This window comes from Ceratotherium simum, chromosome 12, assembly GCF_057802395.1.
Source record: "Ceratotherium simum simum isolate JZ-2026a chromosome 12, ASM5780239v1, whole genome shotgun sequence".
NCBI classification, from domain to species: domain Eukaryota; kingdom Metazoa; phylum Chordata; class Mammalia; order Perissodactyla; family Rhinocerotidae; genus Ceratotherium; species Ceratotherium simum.
The window spans coordinates 27530223-27552119 of NC_141911.1; the positions used below are offsets into that span (position 1 = coordinate 27530223).

At 41.9% G+C, this 21897-nt stretch overlaps 1 protein-coding gene across 8 annotated transcripts in view; it reads right to left on the reverse strand.

Moving 5' to 3' along the window:
• Positions 1–6129, reverse strand: part of RAPGEF2 (Rap guanine nucleotide exchange factor 2) — a 243450-nt gene extending 237321 nt beyond the window's left edge. For all 8 annotated transcript variants that reach the window (XM_014780249.2, XM_014780245.2, XM_014780250.2 and 5 more), the window contains exon 1: positions 5902–6129. In XM_014780249.2, the coding sequence (XP_014635735.1) occupies positions 5902–5970 (69 nt within the window). In that variant the 5' untranslated portion in view covers positions 5971–6129. The remainder of the gene's footprint in view (positions 1–5901) is intronic.
• Positions 6130–21897: the final 15768 nt, after the last annotated feature.

The window sequence follows — 21897 nt, forward strand, 5'->3', positions numbered from 1 at the left end:
TAGACAATCACATTGTCATTACAGATTAAGAAATACTACTATGTTTAGCATAATGAGATGATAAATCAGATATTTCATATTAGATTCTAGAATGTAGAAGATATCAAAGTTAAAGGAAAAATAGTGTAAGTAAAAAAAATCTTTAAAAAATCAAGAAAATTACATTCAACTTGGATATTTTTCCTATGAACTAGGAAATTTCCATCATTGTCATTTGCCATGATTAGGCTAAACTGGCATAATGCACACATAGCTTGATACAATGAGTAGCTGATACGAATGTTCACACATTTAGCCAGACTGTCCAGCAGATTCCACTCCTGCAATATTTCTAGTCCATCTCTGTTGTGTAACTCAAGCTCACAACCATCTCAAGTCTGAAGAACAGATATCTGCCTTTAACAGGACTCTTGGTCTCCTCTCACTCTCCTCCAAATCGCACGCTTCTACAACTGAGTGGAGTCACTCCCCATCCCCTACTCACTCCCTTAGCTCTAAGCACATAGAACAAAGGTCAATATTTATATGAAGGGGGTCAGTTTGGAATATCCTTCATGTCCTCCAGCCCACTGGTGGGTGAATTCCTACTCCCCTAAGACTGAAAACACACTCATCTAGGAAGTCCACAGCCTCTTCAGTGTTGGCATAGGACAGCTGTCATAGCACTAATAAGTCACATCCTACTTATAAGATACAATAGACTGGTGAGTTACTTGAGGGACAGATGCCTGATTTCATCTTTGAATTCCCAAGGCCTAGTAAATAATAGGTGTTTTATTAAAATGTACTGCAATAAGAACTATCATCAGACACCACTCAACAGTAAATGCACTTTCTTTCATTTAATCCACAAAACAACCTCAGGAAGCTATTATCTTCATTTTACAGATGAGGAAACAGACTGTTACCAAAAATGGAGCAGAGGGATAGCCCATAAAATACATATATCAAGGGATCATCACCAGTGTCCACATCTCCATAACTCTTTAGTCTAGATCAAAGTTACTTCAGGTAATTAGAATTCATTTTCACTACCTATAAAACTTACTAAATAAGTAATTTTTTTAAAAAGGCAAATTTTCAAATGAGTCAAGAAGCATAGTCTGTGTTTTTAAAAGGTTATTATATCTTTAATTCAGATAGTTAATTTATATCTGAGGCATATCCCCCTATTACTTTATGTGACTTTAATTTCAAATATCACCAAAGGCAGACCTTATTGGGATCATTTAACTCCTCCCAAAAGCCACCTGGATGAAGTTTTTTTTCAGGCCCACAATAAAATTTTTTTTAAAAGAAAAAGACATAGTGAGCTTTCTTATGAAGCAAAGAATATTTGATTTCAAGAACCAAGCTTCAGAGTGATAGTGTATCCTCCCTTTCTTATTAAACGGCAAGACCATTAACAAAATGATAGTGATAGGAGGTGACAGCTGGTTTTGTTTTTATTTTACGTCTTTTCTTGAGGGGGGAAAAAAGGCAACAAATTGGCAACCAGGTCGTCCTCTTCTTTTTTTTATTTTTTTGTTTTTTTTTTTTAACTGTTCTGTGAAAGCCTAGGGTCTGGAAAGGACTGCGTTAAACCAGTCGCTACATAAAGCACTGCAGTTGGAGAGATTCGTTTTGAACCTCGGCCAAGATATGCAAAGCTAATTATGGAACTGTTAATTACTACATGTTTAAAAGGTTATTTGAAGGCAACTAAGTTTCTACCAATATTGCAAAAAAATGTTAATAATTTTTACCATAAATTTAAGTTCTCACTTGTTCAGTCACATGCTAATACAGTTTGAAATTAGTATTTCAATTATAAATGTGTATTTTTTTTAAACTACAAATCAAATATCTGTTATGAAAGCTAAGTGCTTGTGGCTAAACAGGCATTACTTTGTGAGACATCCTTTTCAAAACTGTGCACAGATCATTTAGTTGTGTTTTATGAAAACTACTTAAGAGACAAATATTTATTACTAGATCCCAAAAATGAGCTAAAATATAATCAAAGTATAAGCTGTCAAGGGAAAACATGAGACTGCTCATAAACAATGATAAAAAGAAACTCAAATGGAAAATTTAACTATAATAGACACAATTCTCCCACTAGATTTGAAAGTTAAATATTTACCAGAAATACTCTTTTGTGCAGATTCTCGTAATTTAAAGTTCTCTAGGCTAAAGGTATTTTTTCAGCCCTCTCATTATGACTCAAAACGTATTCTACTGAGTGACTTTGCAAAGAATTAAGTCTTGTACTGTTATGAACTCCCAGCTGATGAATTCAGAGTTAGCAACTAAATCAAAAGGTGCAATAGCCAAAAGAATGTTCAATAGTGAAGGACAAAGTAATACGATTAACTAGAAGAGGATGAGGTGGGAACTGTTTTACACATGTCACTTTAAGATTTTATTTATTTATTTTTCCCCCCAAAGCCCCAGTAGATAGTTGCATGTCATAGCTGCACATCCTTCTAGTTGCTGTATGTGGGATGCGGCCTCAGCATGGCCGGAGAAGCAGTGCGCGCCCGGGATCGGAACCCGGGCCTCCAGCAGCGGAGCGCACGCACCTAACCGCTAAGCCACAGGGCCGGCCCCTACACATGTCACTTTAAAAGGCAACTTTTACAACTAGCTAAAAACACATTAAATTAGGTCTTTGTAAAGGAAACAATTCTGCAACAGATGTTTCACCTGAAAAACTAAAAACATTATGCATGTAAAGGTTCTACAGAAGCAATTTCAAAGGGTCTGACCTCAACAAGTTAATAAAATGATTCAGAAAAATCATTTTATTGTTGAAAGCCTTGGGGGATAAAGCTGTTTGTAATTTATTTACCTCTTTTACTTTACTAAATTGCTTTGGTGACCAAGCTTCCCATTTAAGTGATTAAAGACATAAACCCAAATAGTTTAATAAAGAAATTACCTAAGAGTCCTGTTTTTCAACAGAGGTGCACTGAAAAATATCAATAGAACGTTCAGTGTTATTTTCAAGGGGGTCTATTTAGAATACAGTGCCCCATTGACTAGAACTTAGCCAGGTTTCCAGACACACAATATGGGGCACACCTTCGATTAAAGACCACATTTTTCCTCCTCTTGGAATATCAGGTGAAACAGTGACAGCCCCTTAAATTTGCATCATTTCACTAAAAATTTAGATGACAATTTTTTTATTTCTCCTTACCATTCCCCCTCTCTAATGATGTGCCTAAATAAATGGGAAAATGGGTTCCCATTTTCCAGGTGGGCATGAAAAGCTTCCTAATTTTACAATAATTTTCAAAGTCCCTGTGTTTATACTGGGGCTCTCCCCACTCCCAGATTCTCATCTAGCTAACTTCTTAGGTTACACTGGTGAAGTGACATCGCAATTATTTCTAGGCAATTGATTGACAAATAGAAAACTATATCTTCACAGAATTTGGGAGAGAAACTAGGCTGGTGGGGTTAAAAAAAAAAGAAATTTAACAAAAAATATTTATATATTTTCCTCTAGTTTTTCTTTTAAAGCACCTTCCTTTTCACCTGTAATGAGAATCCTACAAACTCCTTTACTGAGTCTATCCTGAGAAACAGAAGGAAGCATGACAGCAAAACTTTCCTAATTCACATCCTTCTGTTCATGATATCAAGTTTATTTAATGTTTGCTTTTCTTATATCACAAAATGCTAACTCTTGAGCATTCATGAGAAAAGATACTACAGGAAAACTTCCAGCTCTTGTATTAACAAAGCACTCAATAGAAAAAGCACCTTCTATCAAAACATTTTTTACTTTTATTTGAGTAAATTTCAAACTTTTAGATTACTTTTGGCAAACCAGGTAAAGATGGAAAACATTCACATTTCAAATTACTTTCTCTTTAAAACAATAATAAATAAACATGGGAGTTTGCATTAGTAATAACCAAATGAACATCAAACTTAATAGGGCTGATACTTAATGTTCAAAATGTTTGGTAGCTTTCTCTATATTTACTTTTTCTATGAAGGTTTGATGGGGGGAAATGTGCTGCTTTCAGACTGTCAATGAAGCTTTCATGTCGTGGTGTCAGTAGTAACCAGCCCACTTCCGACTCAGGCCAAGTTCTATGCTGGGTCAGTTTTTACTCTATTCTACACAACTGGCACAGGAACTGGAAAGTTTAACAGTTCATTTATTTGGCACAATCCACACCCTGTCACAGTGAAGGTTTTGTCTCCGCCAGTCTTATTTGGTGGCAGCCCCACTGCCACCACCTGATAGGTTTCCAGTCATTGCTATTCTAATTAATCAACCAAAGGCACCACTCCCCGCTCTCTATTTTCCACTAAAGGCCTCTGACATCATTTTCTGACCCCCCTTGCTAGGTTCTAACATGCTCAGCATGTGTGTTTTCACTTGGCACTTCAAACACTGAAAGGAATTGAAATATTTCACTGAAATTCGCTTTTCCATCACACTGCAATTGGGAACATGCATTTTGAGATGCAGAAGACTGATTCAATTGATAATTTAAAAACAAACAGTTGGTAAGGAAGGCACATGAGACAGTGCAATGCCCAAGGACAAGATCAAAGCAGGATATTCCTTGTTTTTGATAAAATAATCCTGTAGAATAGGAACTTTCTGGGGACAGTGAAATGAATTTTCTTGTAAAATTATCACCCATCTTCCACACCTTTGGTAAATATGTGCAATCTATCTATGATCCCCCAGATGTGATGGCTCCATGTGGAAAAATGAAAAATCAAAAACGGTACCAGGTGCCATCCTTGGGCCTTGTCCAAAGGCAGCCAGTGGAAGATTCTATTTTATTGTTCTCCCCACATTAAATAATAATAATCAACGTCAGAGAAGGAGAGCATTTGGATTTGAACAGATGGCATCCAACACCTAACAAGGAAACAACTCTTTCAAGCATTAGATCCTAAATGTCTGAGGTCCCAAGGATCAAGAGGGCTTATTTGTCTTAAGACGGTTGGCAGCAGGATCCCCTGTAGTCACCATCTCAACGCTTAGGAATATGCGTCATTATCCAGTCAGCAACTAAAAGCAAAAAAATCAAACCACCACATTTTTATAAAATTTCCCCCTCTCTAGTCCAACTTGGGACTACCAAATCCAATACTATCTGCAATTCCTCCACTTAAAGTAAGAGAAAAATAAGCCTGAAGGTAAACGAACGTAGAAAGGTTAACAAACTTATCTAATTTAGACAAGGTTGTGCAGCACCAAAAGAATCCGCAGGGTGCCCTTCCCGGGGGTGTATTTGAATACGCCTGCTCTGCAGTTCTGTCTGCAATTTAAACTAAAAGTACTAACCTAGCCATTCAACTCTTTTCCCCTTCATTAGAAAGCAGCATTCCTTTTTCAAAAAAGCAAAATAGTAAATATAGAAAGATCTCAGTGTTTTACTTTAGAAGGCCAACACGGATTTGTCTTTCGCAGAGCCATACAAGTTTCCTCCTATACCTTTTCAAACATCACAGAACTCGAAAGGGAGAACGGGCCACATGCACGAGGAGTAAAGGAGCCTGCAGCCCAGGTGGCAGGAGTAGGGGGCCTAGGGGAGGCGAGCCCCCCGCCCTCCCCACCCCGAGATTCAGAGGCCCCTTGTGCGGCGGGGGAGAGGGAAAGCTAATTACAGAATTCCCTCCTCCACCGGGCAAAATGAGGGGAAGGTCAGTCATGGGGAGGGCAGTGAAAAGGAGGAGAATATCGAAAAGAGGGAAAAATAAACTCAGGATGGCCAGGGAAAAAGACTGGAAGATGAGATGCCACTGGAAGTTAGAGATCCTGATGAGAGCAGCGGGGTGCGCGGGGCAAACCGTGTCAGGCAGCGGAGGGGGGGACAGGGGAGGGCGCAGCCTAAGAGGCACAAATCCGGCCAAGTGCGGGCGGCGGCCGGCGGGTCTCACCTGGGGGGTCCTCTCGGCGGGGTTCTTCATCACCGCTTGGCGGAAGCTGTTATCCACGTAGGACGCCATCTGCCCCCGCGGCCCGGGCCGGGGCCGCTCCGCACCCTCGTCAGCCTCCTCCCGGCCCAGCGCAGCCGCTGCCTCCGCCCTGCGCGCTCCGCCCGCCTGAGGCTAATAAGCCAAACCGCGGCGGCGGCGGCGGCGGGGCAGCGGGGGGCGGCTCGGCTGGGCCCGGCGGCCCGGAGCGCGGGACGGGCGCGAGGAGACCCGGCGGGAGAGCGAGGCTGCGCGAAGGGCGCCGGCGGCGCGCAGCTCCCACGCCCCGCGCCCCGGAGAATCCCCGCGGCGCGCTGGGCAGCCGGGAACTCCCCTTCCTCCTCCTCTTCTTCCTCACCGCTCGGCCCGGGAAGCCTTCCTGGCGCGCTCGGCTTCCTCCGGGCCCTGGCTCGACACGCCTCCCCGCGGCTCCACTCGGGGGACAGTGGCGGCTCCTCCTGGCCCCGGCGGGCCTGAGTTATTTTTAGGAAGGTAGGAGCGACCGTGAGGAGGGGGAGGGCTGCGGGCAGGCGGGGCCTCCTCTCCCCTCGCGCGCGGAGGGTCGCCCCCTCCTCTCAGGGGCTCGCCCGGGGCTCTCCGGGAAACAGTCGGACCTCCCGCGTCCCCAGTCCTCGGGCACTGGGCGCCGCGGCCGCTGGCGGGACGACTGGCTCAGGTCCGGGCGCTGCGAAGCCCGATCGCCTCGGCTGCCGTCCCTGCCGCTCCTGGTCTCCGTCTATGGGGCTCGGCCGTCCCTCCCGACTGCTGCTGCATCCCCTCGGGTCGCCCCGCCGCCGCCGCCTCTGCTGCTCCGGCCGCCGCCGCGGGCTCCGCCGCCGCCGCCTCCCCCCATCAGCGCGCCCGGAGCCGAGCTGCCCCGGCGCCGCCGCGGCCAGAGCACCCGGCCGGGGCTGCCACCCTCCGGCCCAGTCGCTCTCGGCAACTTTGTTCCTGGTCTGCGCGGGGCGGGGGAGGGGGAAAGGGGCCGCGGGCAGCCCAGGTCCGGACTCCCGGCGGCGGGCGTCCCAGGGCCGCGAGCCGCGCACAGCCCCCTCGGAGAGAGTGTTTGGGAAGCGGCGATTCCCCTCCTCTTCCTCCGCCTCTTCCTCCTCCTGCGCCTTCTCCGGCCGCCAGAGCCGCTCCTCAGGGAGGAAGCGGCCTCCGGGGCTTGTTGCTTTGTGCTGCAACCATGGTGAGGAGTGAGTGACAAGGCGCGGGCCAGTCGGGGGGCGCCGCATCATCGGGGGGCGGGGCGGCCCCGTCGCGCTGGGTCTCGCCTCCCTGCGCTCTCCGCGCCCGACCGCCGGCCGCGCCCTCGCTCCCAGGCGGCACCTTCGGTCGCCACCAGGTGAGCCCGGCGCTCAGGCCGCTAGGGGGTCGCGGCGCCCTCGGCTGAGCGGGCCAGAACCCCGCACGACCTGGCCCCGAGGGGGCAGCGCAAGTGCTGGTGCCGAGGCGAGAAGCGCAGGGCTCTCCTCTCCCAACTGCCCTCACCCCTTCCCTATCTCACGCCGTGCCCCCTGCCCAAACCCCCCGCCGGTTCCTTGGAGACCCAGCCAGGTCAAGTCGCTTCTCTCTCAGACTCCCCCTGATGCCAGGCAGCGGCCAAGGGGGCTGAAAGTTGACCCGGAGCAGAAGTCTGGCCGGCATGCTTGGGCCGTACTGGGCATTCATTTTGAACCCAGGGATTGGCTCCGAGTTGCTTCGGAGACGATAAATCCTCTAAGGATTTATTTTGCGTATTTGTAACTTGCTGCAGGGAAGGCGTTCCTCTCCTGCCTGGCACCAGAAATGACCACGAAATTAAGGAGATGGAAACGTGCCCTTTTCAGCTCTAGACCCAATACCACCCCAGACATGCAAACACGCCAGATTTAAAGGTGATCAGTCGTTAGCGAGAGACTGGGACGGCAAGTTTTGTGACATAATCAGAAACATTGGCAGATCTGGCTTTCCCTTAGGCAGAGCGAACCTCCTCTAGATCCCAGATTTCCAAGCCGAACTCACTTGATGCAGAGAACGCCATAACATAGCCCTTGAAGATGTTAACTGCTGCTGCTGCTTCATTCGCCCTGTGTCTCCCTTTCTGAGTCAGGTCAAGGTGTGTAAGGTCAGCCAAGCCCCCCGGACAGCTCTGCTGTTCTGGTCCTAGGGTTTTATTTTCATCTGCCTCCTCTCCCCTCTCCCCAACAAGTTCATGTTTTGGTGTCTATATGGAGACTATACTTAGAGAAGGATTGTCACCTTTATGACCTATATTGAACTTTTTTCAAATTTTCAAGCATACTTTTTTAACATCTAGTTTATTTTAAACACTTCGAATAGGTTGTGAGCAAACATTCTGGGGTCCTTAAGTCACCTGTGGCATTAAACAGATTGAGTGGTTTCCTAGAAAAGGCACTATACAACCTTGTGAATCTGGATCTGAGTTATGAATTGTTATCTCTAGACCCTTTTGTATTAATCTTGGTGAAACTGTTTCCCCATATTTCTCTTTCACCCCTTAATTGAGCTCCAGCAGCAAATTCTCTGTGACACAGACCACCAGCTTGAAAGGAAAAGAACATGAATAAGTGCCATTACAGTTCTGTAAAGAGAGAAGAAAAAAAAATCAAATCCAATGAAGTGAAAAAATGTACCTGACAACTCCATCTGGTGTCTAATAGGCATCTCAGAATTCACATGTGCAAACCAGGCTCCACGTCTCCTGCCCCAAACGTTCCCCATTCTAATTAATGCCATCTACACCATTCCCATTGCCCAGGTGAAAAACCTTGGAGTTTTTCTTGACTCCTTCCCTTCTCTTATACCCCACAAGGATCAGTAAACCTGTCAGCTCAACCTTCAAAGTACCATATCTGGAATCTAACCTCTACCTACCACCTCTACTGCCATGACCCTGGTCCAAGCCAGAATTATCTTTTGCCTGCATTTTGCAGTAACCACCTCCCTGGTCTCCCTCTTTCTGCCCTTGACTCTAGCAGTCTACTTTGAACACAGCAGCCAGGGTGAGTCTTTTTCACTACAGCTCAAGTTACTCCTCTGCTGGGGCCGGCCCCGTGGCTTAACGGTTAAGTGCGCGCGCTCCGCTGCTGGCGGCCTGGGTTCGGATCCCGGGTACGCACCGCATCTCTGGCCATGCTGAGGCCGCGTCCCACATACGGTGACTAGAAGGATGTGCAACTACGACATACAACTATCTGCTGGGGCTTTGGGGAAAAAAAAGGAGGAGGATTGGCAACGAATGTTAGCTCAGAGCCAGTATTCCTCAGCAAAAAGAGGAGGATTAGCGTGGATGTTAGCTCAGGGCTGATCTTCCTCACAAAAAGAAAAGTTACTCCTCTGCTAAAAAAAAAAAAGGGAAAAAAAGCCCATTGGATCTCTATCTCCTTTCAGGTAAAAGCTAAAGTCCTTACTGTGGCCTAAATGACCTGTGGATCTGGTTCTGGTCCTACCCCCCTCCCCCACCTCCAAACTTTATCTCTCTGACCTCACCTCCTACTACTCTACCCACTACTGATTTTCCCAGCCACATTGGCCTCCATGCTGTTTCTGGAACATAGTGAGCAAGCTCTAGTCTCATGGCCTTTCCATTTGCTCTTTCCTCTGCCACCTGAGTTATCTCCCCCTTCCTCCAGCCCACCCAACACTGAAACCTAGAATGTTGTTCCCTCACCTCTTTCATATCTTTATTCAAATGTCATTTTCCCTGTAACTTTACATGCCCTAGTTCTCTTCCTTGCTTTATTTGCCATTATCTAACATACTATGTATTTTATTTATTGTTTGTCTCCCACCACTATAATGTAAGCTTCTGATAAGGTTCCTTTTTTTTGCTGCTGTATCCACTAACACAATGTAAATGATTTACTAACTATAATGTTACTTTGTATGTGTATGAGATAGTTACATATATTATCTCACTTGTGTCCCAGAGGGGGGAGGGGAGGCTGGGAGAGAAACTTAACCTCTTTGAGCCTGTTTTCTGTTCTATAAAAAGATGATAAAAATTAACACCCTGAAGATTTGTAAGGATCTAATACAATGTGTGCAAAGTGCCTTGCCTAGTGCTTGAACCATAGTTTGTACCTAACAAATTGTAGTTATTTTTAAGATCATCCTAACCCTTTGAGGTTAGTGGAACAGTTATTATCATCTTGTATACAGATGAGGAAACTGAGACTAAAAGAGGCTATGTGACTTGCCCTAGTTCTAGGCCTACCTTTATCTTTGGAAGGGTCTGGGGAAAGCTAGCAAATGGAGACCTTTATACCCTGTCATAAATACTTAAAGCTATAAATTAACTGGAACATAGTGCTGCAAGGAGTACTCGCTTCAGGCCTGAAACTTGTACCTCACTTTCTTCCAATCTCAGCTCCATTCCATACCACAAAAAGGCTGACATACAAGAGGACACTCCAGCCTGCACATCCAAACTGCATCGTGCCCCGCACAAAAGCAACCCCTTGACAATTCCTCCAGCCATGGTCCAGCTTGGGAAGTGGCAGGGCAGTAAGTTCCAGGGTCCCGGGTGCTCGGAGAATATGGAACTCCTTATCCCCTGGGGAGAGCTGAGGCTAGAGCAGGGCCCTTAAAAACGTGGGCAATAGGTAGGAACCCCTCTCACCGAGATCTCACAGCAGAAAGTTGTGAATTGCAGATGCAAACCCAGCTCTTTTTTTCTCTGTGCTCTACTGTGATACTGAATTGCACCAGTGACCTCAGGTAAGGCCTCAAGTAAGACCTCAGTTAACTCACTGTCAACTTCTAAGCTATCATTTAACTTCAATTAAAGCTAATTTTCCCATGATTTATAATCTGCTTATCTACACATGTCAATAATGCTTATCATCATTCAGTATCCAGGACATTTGATACTTAACACACATTGCTGTTTTATTAACATTTGAGCCCCAACAGTGTTCTAGGTATAACATAGACAACAAAACTAGACACAGATCTGCCAATCTGCCAACTAGTCTAAACCAAACTGTCAACCAACCATAATCAAAGTAAGCCATCTATTATGCTGGCTCATAAACACAAGTATAAAAATGAGAGTTTCTTTGTTCTGTCTCTACGACCATCATATTATATAGAAAATCAATGGAGGATAGATAGAGCACTGGGTTTTAAGTTTAGAAATATATTTTAAGTTCTGGCCATAATACCATTCTACTTATAACTTAAAAAGATTTGATCTTTCCAACTGTAAAATCTAATACATCCCTAAATATATCATGTAGGTTAGGTGTTTAAAGTCATCTTTAAAAATGAGTTTAAATGATTTTTTTTAAGTTCCTGTGAGTCCAACTATGACACAAGATTAGGGATTGATATATCTTTATCTCTCTATCTATCTGTCTAGAGAAAGAAAGTCATTTTGTTCAAAAAAATACATCGAGTGTCTACTGTTCAATCAATCAATAAATATTTATTATGTGCTATGTGCCAGGTACTGATCTCAATGCTCGGAATACTAATAGTGAATAAGACAGGCATGGTCCCTTCCCTGGCCTTGCGGAAACTTGTTCCACGTGCCAGGCACTTGCTTAGTTTACTCACCTCACCTAAGAGAATGGTGAGGGTGATAGAAAGGATCCCGGAAGCTGCCCTGCTCTGCTAAGACAAGAGCTTCCTCTGGTTACCATTTTCTCTGGTGATTACAACCCTCTGAAGGCAAGGTTGTAAAGGTTTAAAGCAGGGAGAGGTTGAATTCTCTTAAAGACATTCCTCACATACTTCCCCCTCCCCCAAAACATTTTTTTCACATTGTTCTGCAGTTTCTTCTATCCCTGTAGTCAAGTCAGTAAGAATCTGAGGAGAGTGGAAGGCTGTAGTTTAGACACTGTATCGTTCTCAGTGAGCACACTCCTCTAGGAAATATTGTATTCACCTGCAAATAGCATTCCAGAACATCCCTGGTGGAGATACAGTTACAGACATCCAGGGAGAGATACACTGTGTTCTTAGGATAGAGCTCATGAAACAAGTAGATGAAGTGTATCAAAAGCACAATTAGAATCAGACTCTTAGGTTTCATTTTACAGGAATCAGAATGAATTCAGTTTTCAAGATGCTGCCATGTGAGTAAGGATGATGCTAATGTAGATATCATGTAGATGTTTAGGTATTTTGGAACTGATTCTAGAAAAGAAACCCATTTTTTCCTAATTCATCAATGTTATTACCTGATTCTGCCTTGGATATAAAATTAAATAAATATATAAATCAAAAATGTTCAAACTAACAAATGAAACTGCTCTATCCAGTTACACTATTGTATCCCTCACACTGACAGGACTACTTTCTTCCATTGATTTGTTTGCATTTGAAATATTGGGCCAGTGGGAGAGACCAAGCTTCTTTATTTTCTTATTGTGAGAAAGCTGATGCTGACATTTCTAAAAGGAAATGCATTGTTAAACTTTTGATCCACTGTCAATTCCTTCTATTGTTGCCTAGTGTGTGGCATTTATTTTTATGAATTGCCCTATGGAACTATAGCCCAAAATCAGTCTGCCAATTTAAAGGAGTTTTGGTAAGATATACAGATTAAGTTTTTTTAAGCCTGAAAATAGGTAAAATTAAGGACTTCACTTTAAAACCTAACAATGTAAATGCCACTACACAGTCAATGAGTATTTAATGCATAGATTTTAAAAGCCCACACTGGATATCATGAATGCTCAAGTTTACCATTCAAAGAGGAAAAGAAAACCCTTCAATTCCAAACATGCAAAGTTAACCCAGTGAGATAATTCTATCATAATTGAACATTGTAAAAAAATGTATCGGGGTTTCTCCATGTATGTGAAGGTGATTACACACAACTGAAATTACATCCACAAGCAAACTGGTGTGCAGTGCAGAATTTGTAAATAAGTTCCAAAGACGAAGAGCAGCTACCATGATGGCCAGCTCTGGTCTCCAAGTAGTATTCAAGGGTAAATGCAAGTGTGCTGTCATACAACTATCTACTCTAGGAGTGTCAAAATCAGACAAGGTCATTTGAGCAAAAAAAAGCAGTATTCTTGACCAGCTGTGATTTTTTAAATGCCGATACTAATAATCCTTCTGAAGTCATGATTATTTAATAGTTGTTAAATCCAAGACTAGTGCTAGGCACCCTATGTACATAAACATAGACGAAGTGCCTATGTGTTGAGCTTACAAATCTAAATTAGGCGAAGGAAGTGAAGGGCAAGCAAGGGCGTGGGAAACACGCACTGAGGGCCTGTTTAGAAAATGAGGCTATTTTATCGTATTGTTATTTTAGTTTTAACTATCAGAAGGCCCATTATGCTGCAACACAAAAATTTAAAGGGGAGGAGTGAAAGGAGAAAAGCACATTGCCTTTGTGGCAGTTGAAGGAGGAATCTTTAAACACGAAGTGGCAAAATGTATCAAGTCAGAGACCTAAAGGAGGAAAGCACAAGGAAATGACAAAAAGAGAGAAACTCTGAACATTGAACGGGATATGACACAGGGACCAGGTAAAGATAACACATGAGATATGGCTCAGAAGAAAACAGAACCATCCGAGCCCTTGAGAGGCGTATCACAACTGGTCCTGGCCATCTTCAGGGTTTTCCTTTTACTAACATTTTACTTATCACATAACCATAAATATGACCAGCGATAAGTGCTGGTAAGACCTTTAAAACAGAGTCCAATTCCACCTTATGCTTATCTCACCTACAAGGAATGAGCCTGTGGCATCATAGCTGTAAGAATCCAGAGATAATTAAATCAAGTTAAAGACCAACATAAGCCCACAGTACTCCACCCCAACGTGGCCGGGTGCCTCACAGACTGGTCTGTTGACACAAAAGAAATAGCGTAGAAGTGATTGGGTTAACAGGACTTTATCACATTGCTGCAGGGAAAAAACGTAATCTGTATTTTCAGTGGGGTTGATAAAACGCATAAAATGTAGTCAGTAATATCTTCCTTGCTAGATTAATATGACAATGATTCAAAACAGGATTTATAAAAGTAAATACTCTTTCTCATCTCTCCCTTCTCCCTAAAAGGAATAGCATTAGTCAAAGAATATTTATGTGGTCCTTCAAGTTTCTAGGAAAGAAAGATTTTAGGTTAAAAATATATAGACCCATCTAGTTAACTTTATATACAGACTTTTGACCTTCAAGAAACAAAATAAACTTTAATTACTTTATTGTAAATAGCCCAGAGCCTCAAAGGTAAATAATTTTCCATCTGGCCAGTGGTTCCTAGCTGTGGATGATCAGCATCTTCACAATGCTTCACAGCTGGGCAGAGCTGGCAGTCTCCAAAAAGCCTCTAGTGTTCCATGGAGCAGAATAGAAGCTGTTTATCAGATGTGTCAAACCTGGGTCTGATAGCATCTCTGCCTTTATCAAATAAATGAAAAACTAGAATTTACTCTTACAAATATTGAATCTATTGCCAGGTTTATGTCCGTTTCAAAAAGCAAGGGATAGTTACCATCTACTAATTTGTTATTGTCCCAACTTTCTGTCAGAATTATTGATTCGAAGAATTAATATGTGTAAATCTACACATAGCACTCAAAGACTAAATCTAAAAAATGTATAATGAAATCCAATGAACCAGAGATATCCCATTTAAATATGTACAAAGATAATATTCACAGTGGTATGTTTGTGACATTTGCCACTCCCAGATTTTTAACAGATTTTAAAATCAAATCAACATGTGCCTTACCCGGGCCCACCATAGGCCAAAGAAGGATGTTCCGGAGCCTCTCAATGCCCTCCACTCGAGGTTAGCTGCAGTGCTACAATACAAGTGACCAAGTGGAATCTGTGCAAAATTACCTGAAGCATTTCTTCCACTCATTTATCTTTATGGTGATTAAAAAAACACTTTTAAGACATGCTTTCTGCAGTCTAACACAACTTCCATCAAGAACTATGGAAACTTGTGAACACAAAAATACTGCAGAATTTCCAGAATGAATAGTAGCATCAGATTGGCATTGGGTCGCAGACCAGTTGGCTTTCTCTCAACAATATACTACAAGAGATCTCAAAGAAGCATCTGTATAGTTCCTTTGCCTAATTGCATCCGCAATCTATGCTACTATGTCAGAGGCAAAGTTAGCTTTGGGTCTCTTTCCTGGTACCTGCCAATATTAGAGAGTAGTCCTCTTTTTGGCAAAGACATTCCTTTGACTCTTCTTTTAAACACAATGGGATGGGAATTGAAGAAAATAAATATGAAGTCTTTCTGAAAGGGTTTTAATTCTCCCTTTCTCCCCATCAAACAAAGTGCCAAGCAATGTCCAGACCATCCAGTTGTCACTGCATGATTTCTTTCCTTGCCCTGCAAGTGGGATTCTTTTGAAGGGCTCTGGGTCCAGGGTTGGGCCAGCTCATACAAAGGTGGAGACAAACTGAACAAAGGTGGTAGGCCAGGCAACCATTGGTGGTAGGGAGGGATGGGAAGGAAGGATATGAGTTCTGACCACTTTTCTTGCTTCCCTTCAGAAAGAAATTGAGTCCGTGGTGATATCCAGTCACAACTCTCATACTTCATTTGGGAGATGTTTGAAACACATATCAAAAATTGCAAGCAGGCATGGTTTCTAAACAAAGAGCTCTCAGCACAGAATTTCAGATGTTACGTATTCTTTCTTATATGCAGTTTGTCTTTGGAAGGCGACACTAAGACCTGGGCATATAGTGTGCAAGAAAAATTATCACAGTCAGTGAATACCATCTTTTCTTGTGAAAATCAATTGTCATTACCAAAACAGTGCCAGGACTCTTAAAAACCATAGTTTTTTCCGAGGCATTCCCGCAATAGGCTCCTGGCAAATCATTTATGTAACTAATATTAGTAGCTGACAGGTATGGAGTGCTCACTATATGCCAACCATTGTTTTATGTCCTCCAGGTGCACTGTCTTAATTAATCTTCCAACAACTCTATGAGGTGGGTGCTATTACTATACATGTTTTAGAATTAGGGGGAACTGAAACTTAATAAGGTCCCAGAGCCAGGATCTAGACATCTGCTATCTGGTGCCAAAGTACATGTGTTAAGCCCTCATCATGGGGGTTCTCAGGTCTTCCTTCACTTATTTCTTAAACTTAGAGCATCAAGTGCCAGAATTAACCATTTGTTGGCAATTAAGTGACTTTTAATCTTCAGCCCCTATTTTCTTCTCTATCTTCTGTCCCTGAGAGATGTGACGTTTCCTGAGAAATGTGATTACACTAAACCTGAATTTCAGACTAGACAATATCCCAGAACTTCAGGCTTGTCCACAGGACATCTTCACATAGATGTACACAGACACCTCAAAATCAACATGTCTGACAAAAACAGATGAAGTACTTAGGGATAAATCTAACAAGATGTCTACAAGAGCTGTATGCAGAAAGCTACAAAACTCTGATACAAGACATCAAAAATGGCTAAGTAAAGTAGAAAGGTATACTGTGTTAACAAATTGGAAGACTCAGTATTAAGATGTCAGTTTTCCCCAATTTGACTTATTGAATAAATGCAATCCCAATCAAAATCCGAGCAAACTGTTTTGTAGATATTGACAATCTGATTCTAAAATTCATATGGAAAGGCAAATTCATACGGAAAGGCACTTCTGATAAAAAAGAACAAAGTTGAAGGACTCACATTACCCAATTTGAGGACTTACTGCAAAGCTACATTCATCAAGACAGTGTGGTATTGGCAAGGAATAAACACATAGACCAATGGAACAGAATAGAAATGCTAGAAATAGACCCACAAAATATGGCCAACTGATTTTTGACAATGGGGTAAAGGTAATTCAGTGGAGAAAGGGGTCTTTCAATAAATGGTGCTGGAACAATTTGACATCCAAATGCAAAATCAACGTGTTCAAATTTGAACTCAACATCTTTCTTCCAAAATCTTCTCTGCAAATATTGCCATATCCTGGAGAATGATACCACCATTTACCCAGTTGCTCAGGCAAAAAACCGGGAGTCATATTTGACTCATTTTCTCACTTTCAGTCCCTGAATTCAATCACTCATTAAATTATGTTGAATCACACATCCAATCCTCCCCACCCCCTCTACTGCCATTGACCTAGTTCAGGCACTCTTTCCCCTGAACCTTATCTCCTGTCCCCAATCACCCCCAAAAGGCCTCCTAAGGAGGAGCATGGCTGGAAATAGCAGAGGGAACCATTGCTTCCCTGAACACCATCTGAGAAAGTGGTACATTTTCAGCATTTTTCAAAAGAGCATATTGACATGATGGTTTTTATGATTATGATGAAAAGATGTTACATTTAGTCATATTGAAAGAGGACCATAAGTTGTGTAGAGAATGCCAGCAAACAGTAAAACCTCTTTATCCAGCCTAGTGCCTCCAATCAACCTGCAGGCTCCACCCCCTGGGGGTACTTGGCCAGGGCCCAGCCCTTGCCCCTGGCTGGCTCCCCTCCTGTTAGAAACTGCCTGGGCCTTTGCAAAGATGATCTTTTGCAAAAGCAAATCTGTCATGTCATTCCAAATGTTAAAGCCTTTTGGTGGCTTTCCAACACTTACGCCATAAAGTACAAGTCCCTCTGCACTATATTCAAGAGCCCTAAGTGTTCTGGTCCAGGTACACCTATCTAGTTTTCTCTCCCACCACTTTCCACCCACATAACTTCTACTCCAATCATTCCTAACAATTGGGCCTATGAGGATTTGCCAAACTCTCTAATTCCTTAATGCCTTGCATATGCACCTCCTGCCTGGAATTCTCCTCTCTGATGTTCACCCATGCAATTCCTACATCTCCTTCAAGACCTTCCTAAACGTGGGTCTGTGGGCAGGTGGTGTTACATACTGGATGGAGCAAGAGTCTGAGACACCTGAGTTCTAACCTAGATTCTGTCTTGCTGCATACCAGCTGCCTGTCCAGAGGCAACTCAAATGCCTGCTGTGAGCCTCAGGGCCTATTTAAAATGAAGGCATATTATCTAGATAACATATGGAAAACACCTGGGAAGGGAGTCTGTGGCAATGGCAAAAATGTTCTCTGCCCCGGTTAGACTTTGTTCAATTTGTTACCCAAGATTTGTATAGATGTGTCCAGGCACCTTCCCTGCTGGTAATTTGGATTGGCTGTGGCCAACAGTCCACCTCCATAAGTATAGCTGTTGTATTTAGGACTCGCCTGGTATATGACTACTATTATTGCTGTTGTTGTTACCATTATTTATTATTGTATCATTATTCCCTGATTCCTCACCTCCTCCTTCCCCTATCGGGTAAATTAGGGCTTCCTACTCCATGCTCCCACAGCAGCTTATACATACCATTTTATAATACGTTTACACGATACTCTAATCATGTGTCAAATGGCTGCCTCTCCAGTGGACTCTGAACTCCTTGAGGACAGGGTCCACTTATTTTTATTTGTGTATGTTCCAAGCCTAACACTGGCCCTGGCACAGAGTAGACAGGCACTAAATTTTGAGTAATTGGATGAATAAAGTAAGAAAATACATCTTATTGATTAGGAGAGTATAAGAAATATTGCTTTATTGATTCCTAACAGGTTCTGAGCTGCTAGGAAGCTGATGTTGTGGAAGAAATTCATGAAAAGAAACCAGTTAGTTGGCCTTTAAAGGGCTAGACTTCCTCAGAAAGCAATCGGCGTTTGGCCATTGACTTCTAGGGTTGATTGAACTCAGGTCTTTGTGTGTTTTTATGTGTGTGCGCCTAAATCTACTCATCTAAAATATGTGACTAAGAAAGATGTTTAAAAATTTAGATTTTTTTGATGAATCTAATAAATCAAAGCTATAGTCTCCCAAATATCTCACAGACTATGGAAAAAACCCAAATTTAGCTCCATATAATATCAACTGTTTCTTTTGATACTTGGCGTTCTAGTTTTAGTGTTTATGTGGGTTGTCTTCTACAAAAAAGTTGAAAAAATTGTACGTATTTCACCATATTTTGTCACTTTTGCATTCTCTATCTCTGTCTCTCCCTTTATCTATCTGTCTCTCTATATATGTAAACACATAACACATACTTTTTTTTGCTGAACAATTTACAAGTTATAAACATCATGACACTAAATCCCTAAATATTTCAGCATGCACTTCCTACTGATGAGAACATTTCCTATATGATCACAATATCAGTATAATTCCTAAGAAATTTAATTCAATAATATATAAAATTTAGTCTATATTCAAGGTGACTCAATTTTTCCTAAAATACCTTTTTATTGTTGTCAATGATTCCAATCAGGGTTATGATTTCTTTTCAATTTTGAAGGAAGGAGAAAGGAGCAGCAGTGAACTCATCTTCATGAATTGAATGAGCAGAGAAATTTAGACATATTATCTTATTGAGATTCAAAGTAGAGGTGGTTTGTAGGGCCCCCAGCAAACTGGGGACATGTAGAGATGTGTCCATTAGTAAGGAGTCTTGAGTAACCAAATAGACAAGTATTTAAGGCATAGCAGGGGCATTTTTTTTTTTTAAAGATTTTGAAAGGATTCAAAAGAAAGGAAGGAAAAAAAGGGAGGAAAGGCAGGAAGGGAGGGAGAAAGGAGAGAAGAAAGAAAGAGAAAATTAGAAAAAGTGTCAAAAAGAAAATCAGAATTTGTTGGACTCTATCTTACAGATTAGTATTGTTCTTATTTAGAATTCCATGTGGGAGTGGGGCACCATGATTTTTTCAGTGTTTAGGATTTCTAAGGGTCTGTATCCAGGCCTCGTTGGCTGTGACAGGGGACTATGGAAAGACAGTCCCTCATGATCTGGGAACACCTGACTTAACCAGAACAACTATGTGCTGTGACTGTGATGTGAGTCATCTTTTCTTCTTCAAGAACCACAATGAGAGGGTGATATCAGCCAAAAAAGTGACTAAGTTAAAATATATACTTTTTAAAAAAAACTAAATATAATTTCTTATATAGTAGGATGGGTGGTTGATTGTTTCCTAGTATATTTGGGGTGATCTCAACCCTGTTTTACACTCAGGTGTCAAGCATTGTTCTGGTTTCTATGAGAAAGTTTGTAACACAAAATACATTTGATAGCTTTGCCCTACATATATCCAAACTGTGTGATTGCTCTACACTCTATATAGTCCATTAGTTTTTGTAATTGTATCTCTCCTCTAAGTGTACCTCCCTATTTCACACAAAAAGATAATTCATCCTCATTTCTATTCTTAAGTTCATAGATAGCTAACTAATTCATAAAACACAACATATACACAGGAACTAATCCTTAGTTTTTCAACCAAGCAGCTTTGAATAACTTCAACCGTTTTCTTAAATCAAAATACCGTACTAATGGGGGCCGGCCCCGTGTCATAGTGGTTGAGTTCAGCGTACTCTGCTTTGGCGGCCAGGGTTCATGGGTTCAGATCCAGGCGCGGACCTACACCACTTGTTGGCCATGCCAAGATGGCGACCCACATACAAAATAGAGGAAGACTGGTACATATGTTAGCTCGGGGCTAACCTTCCTCAAGCAAAAAAAGAGGAAGATTGGCAACAGATGTTAGCTCAGGGCGAATCTTCCTCACCAAAAAAAAAAAAATACTATGCTAACATTTACTGCACTCACTTGTATGTAACTATGTAGTTAAACTGGGGAATGTTGTCCCCTGTGGTTCCAGAAGCATTTTAAAAGTAATGGAAATTACAATACGCTCTGGAGAGATTTATGAGAATATTAATTAAAATCAACTTGTCCTAGTTTTCAGTTTTTTAAGAATTGAGAAGGATGATGAGTGTGGCAAACTGACATGTTTCCAAAATATGACTGCTCCTCAAAGCTATGGTTTTAAATAAAGTCTAATGAATCTTCAGAAAAGATGATTTCTGTTAAAACATAGCATTTTTTACCTCAAGAATTACACGATAATTTATACTTAGGGTACATGAGGAACTCAGCTGAATTAACGAAATATGAAAGAAATAAGGCAATTTCTGACAGTGCTGGAGAAATCTGTAGCATTTTATCTCCCAAGGCATGGCCTATTCATAGTTTTACTTTGATGTGCACACATAATAAGTATTAACATTGACAAGAGTTAAGCACACAATTTAAAGGAGAAAATTGCACCATTTTGAATCTATCTTCCAGATGATTAGTAAACACCAAAAAACTACATTTAAATAGAAATCTAAATCTAACTTAAATATAAATCTAACTTAAAATGCCAGGAGCCAAGAAATTCAGCTCTGATTACGCTGTTAGCTACTGAGAAGAACTGAAGAGGGTGAGGGGCAGGGACACACACAAGTTTATTTATTTATTTATTTATTTATTTATTTATTTATTTATTTATTTATTTGCTGAGGAAGATTCACCCTGAGCTAACATCCACTGCTAATCTTCCTCTGTTTTTGTATGTGAGCCACAGCCACAGCATAGCCACTGACAGATGAGTGGTGTAGGTCCATGCCCGGGAACTGAACCCAGGCTGCCAAAGCGGAGCACGCTGAACTTAACCACTAGGCCACCGGTCTGGTCCTCACAAGTATAATTTCGTACATAATAAGCACTTAAACTGTTGAACTGAATCGATTATTTACCTGCCAATTTACAGCCAGAATTGTTCTGATTATGATCAGACTAATTACATTTATGAAAAAGTGATTGAAAAATTTTTTACTAAAATTGTACATTATTCATTTGAAGGTGTTTCAGCACTCCCAGCTTATCACCAAATACTGTTCTTAATTTCCCAATCTAGAGTCCCTTCTTTTCCAAGCTCACATTTGGTCAACCCTCCTACTTCTCAGGTCCAAAAACAAAACAAAACAAAACACACACACACAAAGGAAAGGTGAATTGTTAGATTTAGATTACCCTTCCTTCTTCTTGATTATTTTCTTGATGGTTTTTTTCTCAGAGTAGGAGCACAATTTTCAAACCAGGTGCATTAAATGTATTTGTTTATTTGTTTTTAATCCAGCAGAACAATC